The sequence below is a fragment of the Eschrichtius robustus genome, chromosome 14 (genome assembly GCF_028021215.1).
Source record: "Eschrichtius robustus isolate mEscRob2 chromosome 14, mEscRob2.pri, whole genome shotgun sequence".
Lineage (NCBI taxonomy): Eukaryota > Metazoa > Chordata > Mammalia > Artiodactyla > Eschrichtiidae > Eschrichtius > Eschrichtius robustus.
Genome location: NC_090837.1, coordinates 40,166,803 through 40,177,385, shown reverse-complemented (window position 1 = coordinate 40,177,385; position 10,583 = coordinate 40,166,803). Strand labels below are relative to the sequence as shown.

Genomic DNA, 10,583 nt, shown 5'->3' with positions numbered 1-10,583 from the left:
AGGTGACACAGATGCGGTCAGTCATCTTGATGACTCAGACACTAGGTTCTGGAGGAGTAAAAAGTTGCTAAATACAGAAATCTATTTTGTTCACAAATTGGAAGTTCATAACATTAGTCAATCCAGAGAAATACAACTAACTGAATTTGAACACGTGGGTGGAGAAGAACTCAAATTCAGTTTGAAAACTGCACTAGGAATAACAAGTATGATGAAAAGAAAACATGTGAAGAGCTGGAATAGTATGATGTTAATTTATAGTACGTGGCAAAGGAATGAAAGTTGATATTTGTAGTCATCTTGAAAGGAATTCACTACCGAGTAGTACTTCATTTCAAGTCAATGAAAGAAAGAAGCTGGAAAGTTAAAAGGATTATTAAAATTTAGCCTTTTAAAAGACGTGAATGCCAGACATTGGAATGACCTACATAAGAGCAACTTGGTTAACAGAATAAAAATCTATGTTAACATGAAGTCACTGCTGAATGTGAATACCAAGGGAAGATGGAGTAAAATATCTGAAAGGCAACAAATCAGACTACAACTATCATATTTTCAAAATTGTAATTAGGTATTACCAAATAAAGTAATAAACAACTTTTAACTTAGAGTGCAAAATAAAAGCACCTTATTATTTTAAAGGTGCAAAAGCAAGAAAATACGACATAAACTTATCCATTTTTAAATAGTCGTCTGTGTGATGGGTAAATGCCATTTCAAAACATTTTCAATAGAAAAATGATTTATAAATCAGTTTTCAGAAGATCAAAAAAATCAATGTTTAATACCAACTTTAACTATAAATAAAAAGAATATTGTCATCTCTCCTGTTTTTGCTTCAACATTTATATCTTCTGCTCTTTGCCTTTTGGAGAAAATATTGCATTGTAAGGCTGCCGTCTTTTTGGACGAGGACAAGGATCAAGATCTTCTTTAATGTAACCTTAAAAATAAATCACAAATTTAAAAGACAATATCTGCAACATATTTCAGCATATATCCAGTAAACATGTGTCTCATTTAATGCGTTTTAAGTTCACATGATTTTTCTATTAGCTGGTTGTGTTGATTAATGATTTCACTTCTTAGCATCAATTTTCTCATTTATACTAAAAACAATAGCAAACATTTATGAAATGTGCTGTATACATTATCTAGGATAACTCTCTCACTCCTCTGCAGCAGCTTCCACTATGCCTATTTCACAGCTGAGCTAATGGAGACGCAGGGAAGTTTGATATCTCGCTCAAGTTCCCAAAGCTAGGAAGTAGGAAAGCTGGCGCCCTGCCCAAGATCTAACTCCAAAACCAGAGCACTTAAGCACTTTCCTATTCTGCCTCCCATTGGTTGCAAATGGGGACAAATGGTAAACATGAACTTTTTACTATTATGATAAATTCCAGGTGCTTATCAAAAACTTTTTTCAGTAGCTATTTGATGAGATGACATGTTCCTATATTCTTCAGACTATTCGATTCTCCTAAGGTGTCTCCATTCACGTAGTTTTCAGGGGAGGATTCTGCTCTGCCATACCCCTAGGCCATATTAGGGGTACAAGCACAGGCTCTATCCAGACTGTCTAATTCTATTTGATGACCAAGCAGAGACATCATGTCAAAGAGGACTTGTTAATGGGGAAAGTGGAAGTATGGTAATAGCTGTAAGAGACTCTGCATCTTTTGGAAAAACTTACCACTAAATATCTGGAGCTTTAAAGCTGCATATGTTCTCAAATTACATTAAATGTAAGTGCTGTATTTGAAGGGGCTAGTTGCATGTCAACAGGCTCCCAAACAAACAAAAGTCCTTTTTACTCAAATATGTTTTATAAATAATTAGCATTCTGGATAGTGAGGTTTTAACATCTAAAATTCAGAGTAGTCTCTTTAAAAAAAAAAAAAAAAAGATGCTTTTCAACAATATAACTTTGCTGCCAACTTTTGTAAAGTTATGAAAAGTCATTTTGATGACTGGATAAAACAAATTACTTTCTGAAATCTGAATGAAAGAGGAGAATAATGCATACACAATCCCATTAAAGTGCTTATAAACAATCTATGATTCCAGTGAAGTTATTTGAAGAGTTGAAAGTTAAGCCTTTATCTTTACAAAATTGTATTTATGTCACAAAACTGGCACCCAACTTACAGCAGAAGGTAGAGAACCGTGGAGAAAAAGTTTAGTGTTTAGACTCGGGTATACACAGTATTTAAAAAAAAGAAGTTCCAAAATGTTACAATCTGTATTCTCACCTCTTTCCATACAAGTCTGAGTGGAAGGAAAACCAACTTCCCAGAAATTCTCTGGTGTGTTGGGTGGAATGTAGCGAAATCGGTGTCTTGAGCAGGAAGCCAACTTCTTTTCTCTTTCTTCTGCTGGAAAATCTGCATAATACTGATAATAAAACTGGTGAGTTTTCCACTTAGGAATAATAAATGGAGTGTTATGCTTACTGGTTATAAACTAGAAGCTAAGAAGACTATTATTCAGCATGCTAAGGAAACTGAATTCTCACTGATGATAATATTAGTAAGTAATACTATCTCTAAGTAAATTACTATATAAATTACTAATAATAATTAGTGCTGGTCTGTGAAATGTTTGCTCCATAAAGAAAAGGAGCCTGTATCACAATGTAAAAAAACATACTGCTTCCTGCTTCAGTAAAGTCTTACAAGTAAAAAAAACATGCCAGCTGAACTTTATAGCGTGCTTAGTGGTACAGCTGATTTATATACTGGTGCTGCAAACTCTTCATCTTTCTCAGACCAGTAACAAAAAGGCCAAGGCCTGCACTCTGAATAGCACATTTCTCAATTGTCATTTGAATATAACGTGTGTTTTGAAGTAATTTTCCTTTCACTACAATTTTTTAAAATAAAAATTTAGCTTTGAATGTTGTAGGCTTCACGACTTCCCCCTTTAAACTAGATCTTTCAATTAGGATCAAAGGCATACTACTTTTTGCAAGTGTGATCATAAGGAACCTGAACTTCATGCAAAGAAAGATAAAACTTTTATGTGAAAACTATACCGGTCTTCAAGCTCTAGATCTAAAGAAAATAAAGCAGTAGTGTAAAGTTTAATAGAACACAAATGATAGGATCACATAATCCAGCTAATTCCATTTTACACTTGAGGAACTGAAAATCAAAGTGATAATTCACCAAAGATATCACCTATTAAAAGTGGCAGACTTAGGACTAGAAATTTTTTGAAGTAAAGGGTTTCTAATATATTTTTCTTTTATATAGATTAATTAATTAAAGGTTTTAGAGTATCTCTGAAACTTTTTTGGGGGAGGGTATCTTTTTCTTCATTCTCATTGCCGTGAATATAAGCCTTTGTTACCTTAGCCTGGGAACTGCCCTTAGAGAATCATGGTTATCAGTCAGTGTTAGAGAAACATTGCCACCAAATTACAACATATTTGAAAACAACAGTAGGCTAGTGTAGCTGTTAACAGCAGCGAGCAAGCGGAAGAGTGTTAGAAGATAAAGTCAGAGAGGAGGTGGGGTGGGAGTCTGCTGTCCTTGATAAGGGCTTTGATACCATTTCTTAGAGAGGAAGACAACTAAGGATTTTGGGCAGAAGAGTGACATGATTTAACTTTTATTCTAAAAAGATCATTTGGAAAAAAGACCATTCATTGCTGTGTTGAAAGTACAATCAATAGGATTTGCTGATAGATCCATTACTGAGATACGAAAGAAAAAAGTAGGTAACTACAAGATCTCTGGTTTAAACTAGAGAAGAATGGACATATAAAAGGCTCAGAGGTAAGGTTTGAGAATTGGAGATAGAAACTATGTGTTTGCTTTAGGACACGTGAAATTTGAGGTGACTATTAGCCACATGTATGTTGCATATTCCACATGTGGAATAGGCAAAGGGAAAAATTTAGGAACTGTAATTGTAAGCATACAGACAATATTTAAATACATGGGACTGGCACTTTCACTCCTGGTCATGAGGGAGTAACAGGGAACAGAATTACCCTCTACCTTAAAAACTGAAAAAATGGAATAAAATGCATGAAATAGTGTTTTCAGAGACTGGATAACAGCACAAAAAATGATTCCTGAGAGGAGGAAAGCAAATTAACAGTGTTTCCAGCAAAAGAGCTTTATTCTCACTGGTAGTAATAGTTCCACTTAGAACTAAAAACTGGAGGTTTACTTAGTATAGACCATATTCCTTAAGAAATCATGATACATTCGTGTTATGAAAACTCATGATACAGGAGGAGGTTTTGCTTGTATCACCAAACTGCTTTCCAAAATAGTGATCTCAATTTACACTCCCGCTGTTAGTATATGACAGCATTTTTCTCACCAAATGCTTACTGCACTGTAACCTATTCATACATAACTTTAATGTGCTTGGTTATCAAATTCTCTAGCCATAGTTTTTAAAAAGAAAGTTTAAAAGGGGAAGTATATTGCTGGAAGCAGGTATCCAACAGCTAAAGGATAGCAAGGGAAGAAATAAAAACAGTAAGTTTCAAAAAGACACAGAACCTGCCTAGCACTATTTATTAAGAGGACAATTAGTACAGTCTACTTCAAGATATACTATCTAGTCCAAGACACCCGATGTATAAAAGGAAAATACAATTGTGTTTTAAGGATGAAGTAGAGCCTATTCATCACATTTTGTTTAGAAAGGAAAATGTTTGGGGGGGAAAAAAAAAAGAGCTTATGGTTGTACTAGTTATTTAGAAAAAACAATTATGAGTACATCTCATTTCCTGAGAGTGCTGGTGCTTAAGTAAAAAATAAAATAGCCAAGTTTCCAACTAAAATGTCAAAATTTCGCCCAAATAGTATATGTATTAGAGCCTCTGCTGTAACATAACACAAGGTAAAAAAATTAAAAGATATACAAATAAACATAGAAAAGACAAATGGCACAAATGTCTTCAGCTGGAAATAAGAACTACTGCTTAGGCTCCAGATTCACTTAGAGAATCTAAGAGAAATTGAGGGCTTGCGTTTTCATCTATATCTCTCAGGTCCCAGCCAGTATGTATACTCTATGTATTCATTCTGTTATTCCTGGCTCAAACTTGTTTCTAGATACAAATACGGTTTGCATATGTGATTTTTAAATCATGCATATAAAGCCATCTTTACAAAAACCCAAATGACAGTATTTACATTAGTACTTACAATTTCACATTCCTTACATGTGTGTCCAAGCAATTTTCTTCTTTCTTCTTTTTTCCGGATTACCTCAATATGAGGAAAATTTTGTAAGCTAGTCTCTCTGGGGGGAAAATGAATTAAATTTATCTGTTACTATAGAGACCTTTGGTTTAGGTTTTAAATTAGCAAAGGTGAGCATCCAGAGGAGAAATAATCCCAAAACATTCATTCATTTTATTTGAAATGCTTCCCCAGAATGTGAAAAAAACAAGCATTTCTTCATTCACTCTCCACTAAAATATTAAGTATTTTACACATTACATAGTATTTTACATAGTATTTTACATATCAGGTATTTTTATAGATATTTTTCTCTAACTGAAAAAGATAACTATTACTTCCTATTTTTGCCTCTGGCTGGCTGAAAATAATTATTAGGTTGGCAGGTAAAATATAAAATAACCTAATTATAAAGGAATGCTGTATTATTAAACTCAGGAATTGCTATTCTATAACATAACTGAGAGAATACTGCCTGTTAACTAGGTTTCTAGTACTAAAAACCCATAAATCAGGGCTAACCTACTCCTCCCTAAGGAACAAATTCATTTGTTTGCATGTCGTTTACTATTTTCTCCAACAATTTCTTTTGTCGCTTCCGTCTACCTTAAATTCTTCAAAATGTTAGGCACAATTATCATTTGTGCTTGTCCTTAAAGACAAAGATTCTATTGTGAACCACTGGAAACCTAGGAGGGGTCAAAGCCACTGAGGTATGGATTGATGAGGTATACAGTTCTTTAGTAAGAAAAAGCAATCAGGAAGCATGGAACATTTCTTTATAATATACTTGCATCCTACTTTTAAGCCCAATATAGAAAACACCAAATTTACAAGTAAATGAAGACTTATGTAACACCATATACGTTTGTTTATAATAGAAACATCACCAGTGAACTTAAACAGTCTGACTCACAAAAACTGACTTTTAAAATGACCTGTTGGTAACACATCTACTCCTTTGAGGTATTTTGATAGTTGGCAAGTACTGTTCTTAAAAAAAAAGCTTTAAATGCTCTATTTCAAAACATATCAGGTTATATAGGTCCTTTTTGTGCTTAAATCCAACAACTCTCTGGAGCAACCGGTAAATTAAAAAAGACCAAGAAACAACAGATAAAAAAATATTGCCATGACTATACTTTCTTTCAAATAGTTTATGGAATCTTAGGTTTATATAGAATATAATTTAGCCATATCCTTTCCTCTGAATCTAATCTATCCTGTTTCTGTAGTGTACTATAACGCAGCAGGGAATCCACTAGTAGACTGGCAGTTGCAGTAGACATCAAGCATCACCTAAAAGGTTACTAAGCTTCTTGTCCCTGAAATAACACAACCCATCTTCCCAGGGTTTGCTAGTACTCTCAGTGGGGAGAGGGACCATACTAACTCTGAGACTTATACCATCCTTGCATCTTTACCCACGTCCTGCATCTCCAGCTATCTAATGGTTTCAGAATAAATAAAACTACTCATGTATTTTTTTAAAAGTTAGTGAACCTATGGGACTTCCCTGGTGGTCCAAAGGTTAAGAATCCACCTTCCAATGCGGGGGACGCAGATTCGATCCTTGGTCGGGGAACTAAGATCCCACATACTGCGAGGCAACTAAGCCTGCGTGCCAAAACTAATAAGCCCGCACGTCTCATCTAGAGAGTCTGCGTGCCGCAGACTACAGAGCCCAAGCGCTCTGGAGCCCGTGCGCCACGATGAAGATCCGACACAGCCAAAAATAGAAAAAAAAAAAAAAAAAAAGTTAGTGAACCTATACTAGAAACATCTGAAATGACAGTTCTTACTGTGCAATCTTACTTCTAGGGATCTATTCCAAAGATGCACAGGCAAAAATTTGAAAAGAGAATGCACAAGGCTATTCACTGTAGCATTATGCATGCTAGCATAACTGTAAACAACCCAAATGCTCATTGCTAGGGAATAAACTATGTACAAACAACAAAATACCATGAAATTAGAAAAAGAAATGAGGAATATCACTATATACTACTATGAGTGATTTCCAGGACATATAGTTAAATGAAAAAAGCAAAGTAGAGAAAAGCATATATAGCATTCTACCATTTGTATAGAGAAGAGAGTACAATTATCTATATCTACATCAATTTCAAGATATATAGAAATTTGCTTTTACTTCTTAAAATGTCTGGAAAACCATAAATTTTTAACAAATGGTTATGTGTGTAGGAATAGGAAGCTATCAAAACGAAGGGGACTTCACTATAGAAGACAGACTTCGGAATATACCCTGTTTTGCAGCCTCTGGTATCATATACATAATTTCCTTAATTTTAAAGAAAGAATTAAAGATAAAAAGAAAAAACAATTTCTAAAAAATCAAAAGCAAAATTACACAAACATGGATACTGGGTTGGTAGCACAACTACAGAGAAAATAATTATCCTAAGTGACCTGAAAACACAGTGATTTGACTGTACCTTTCTGATGGGATATATCGTAAGGACAAGAAGACTCAAAAAAGTCTTAAACCATTTTCATAAATCATGTTATTCATAATAGTTTGAATTATTCTGAGAGTGTTCTGTGGAATCAAGTTAAATGAAGAATGATGTTAGTGGCACTGAGAAGTGGGATTTTCAGTAAGCGGGGAACTAGATACAGATGTAACAGAGGAGGTTACAGAGAAATCCTGTAGTCCTGAACTTGAATTGAAGCTATCAGTATGAACATATGTAGTTTATCTTAAAAAACAAAATGAAACAAAAACTTTACTTCTAACTCTGTCCAGCTAAAAGGTCCAGAAACAATGGCTAACTGGATCCATGAGCAACCCCAGCAGTCAGACTGCGGCCTAAATACTGTTAAACTAGGGCTCCTGGAGAAATGGCAGATTCCAGCCTATGGCAGGAGCCTAGAACATCTTCTCATACCAGAGCAAGGAAGCTATGAAAGACAGCTAGAGTAGTGTCCATTCAAAGAGGCTTCTGCTGGGCAAAGATGGGACAATCTGAGTATCATAAGGGTGATAAATGCAATGGATTGAAATGCATCAAACATATTTAAATCCATTAGTTCATAATGATACTTAAACAAGACTCTCTCTAGTCACATTTGAGATGCTAGGGTACTATTTCTTTGGAAAACTGGTGAATAAAGGGAAAGAATTAATCATTTAGCAACAAAATGACAGCTCTTATCTATTAGAGTCTTACAGGCAACAGTAGAAATTTATCTTGGCCTGTCAGATTTCTAAATTCTTGATCAAAGTATAACCAATAACTTTACTTATTGAGTGACTGAATTTGCCAACATCATAACTTAAAGAAAAAAAAGCATAAAAAGTTTTTTTGAATAAACTGCTATGCCTTAATTCACTTCTAGAATGAATAGTACATGACTGAAAGTTAGAGAATTTGCATATTTGCATAAAAGGCAGAAAGGCGCATTATGGTTTCAAATCAAGATGCTTAAATTTTTTTTTTAAATTTAAAAATTCTCGTAAGATAATTCTGAAGCACAGCCTAAGGCCTGCCACCCAAAGGCTATACTATATACAAGTTACAGTATTCAATAAATTGCTGAAGTTCAAATAAAGTTCACAATAAAATAGGATAAGAATAAAATATGTTATAATGAAGCAGAGAAAATAACTGTCATCACTGTCCAAAACAGGGTAGTGGTGGTAAAAAAATTTCCTTATTTTAAAAATTTGCCATTTTCATACTTGAGTTCCATTTTTGTTATGGTCATAAAGTAAACGATACAGACTCTATTTTAACCAAAGTAGCAATATTAATAGGTCAGAGATCCTCAAACAAAGATAGCTCTGTGGTACTTCCAATCACATTGCTGGTATTAACCAAGGCCAACTTACCTTTCATCATCTTTAAAATATGGCTCCACAAATGCTTTCTGTTTGACTTTATCTTTTTTATCACCAGGAGCTGTAAACAAAACAATCATACCACAAACTGAATGTAGAACTTACTTAGAAATAATTAGCTTTTTTGGGGGAAAAAAAGGACGTATACCAAAACTTCTATTTTTCTTGGGTTTCATACTCTGGTCCCTGGGCAATTAGTTTAAATTTTCTATAACTAATTCCTTCCTTTCTTTTTCATCTGCATAATAAGGAGAGTGCTGATTATCTCACCTAAGAATTACTAAAGAGATAAAAATCGTAACTATAAAAAGTATTTTAGACTTTAAAAGAACTACTCAGATGTCCATTATCATCTGGCACCAAACAACAATAACAAGGTGGCTTTTAATCTGTTCACTTATTAGTCCCGTTGATTTTTATAATGTGTCTTTAAGGTAGCTGATAACTAGGAAATAAAAATATTTTAAAATTTTATCAGAATATTGGTGACAAAATAAGAACTAGAGCCCATGGACGTGAATCCCAAGTTGTCTAGACTCAAATAGCTAACTGCTATCATCTGTTCAAATAATCAAAATTTACTGAGCATTGTGCTAAGTTCTGGACATAAAATGTAGAACAGGAGAGACCAGGTCTCCTGTCCTCACGGAGTTTACATTGCAGTGAGGGAAACAGACATTAAGCAAGCAGACAGCTAAGGCTACCTGAACACGTAAGGTAATAACTGATGAATACAGAGAAGTCAGCCGTGAGAAGAGGTACGAATGGGGAATGTTCTAGGTAAAGGTCCTTGATGGCAAAAAGTTTGGCACATTATAAGAAGTAAGAGGAGGATAGTGTGGTTGAGATTTAGCAAAAAACGGAAGTGTTGGGGAAGATGAGGCTGGGGTGGGGGGAGTGGGCAGGTACCAGATCATGAAGGGACATGGAGGCCAAGAGAAGGAGTTTGAATTTTATTGCAAGTGCAGTGGGAAGCCACTGAAGACTTTTAAATATTATCTACTTTACTGAGGCATAATTTACATACACGGATTTTAAGTGTACTATGATGAATTTTGACAGATGTATATTCCAGTGTAACTGCTAATACCCAAATCGAGACAGAGAACATTCCCATGAAAGTTTCCTATTCCACTGTTTCTCCTGCACAAGAATGTTCTCGTATGTCTCTCCCCTCCCCAACAATCACTGATTTAATTTCTATCACCATAGCTTAGTTATGTCTGTTTTAGAGCTTCATATCAATGAGATTATATAGTATGTATTCTTTTTCATCTTGTGCATTTGTCTAGCTCAACAGGTTTTAGAGACTGATCCATGTTGATGAGTCTAGTAGTTCCCTCCTTTTTGTTGTGAAGTAGTGTTCCATCATGAGTATACCACAATTTATTCACCTGCTGATGGACATTTGGGTTGTTTCCAGTTTTGACATATTACAAATAGCACTGCTATGAACATTCTTGAACACATCTTTCCGTGAACATGTTTTCATTTTTCTTGGGTATATATCTAGG

The 10,583-nt window shown here is 34.6% G+C and overlaps 1 protein-coding gene across 1 annotated transcript in view; it reads right to left on the bottom strand.

The window, feature by feature from the left end:
* Positions 1 to 371: 371 nt before the first annotated feature.
* RBBP8 (RB binding protein 8, endonuclease) overlaps positions 372 to 10,583 on the bottom strand; it is an 81,492-nt gene continuing 71,280 nt past the window's right edge. The window contains exons 16-19 of the mRNA XM_068563228.1: positions 9,061 to 9,130; positions 5,172 to 5,268; positions 2,253 to 2,394; positions 372 to 943 (exon numbers count right to left, since the gene is read on the bottom strand). Coding sequence (XP_068419329.1) covers positions 846 to 943; positions 2,253 to 2,394; positions 5,172 to 5,268; positions 9,061 to 9,130 — 407 coding nt within the window. The 3' untranslated portion in view covers positions 372 to 845. The remainder of the gene's footprint in view (positions 944 to 2,252; positions 2,395 to 5,171; positions 5,269 to 9,060; positions 9,131 to 10,583) is intronic.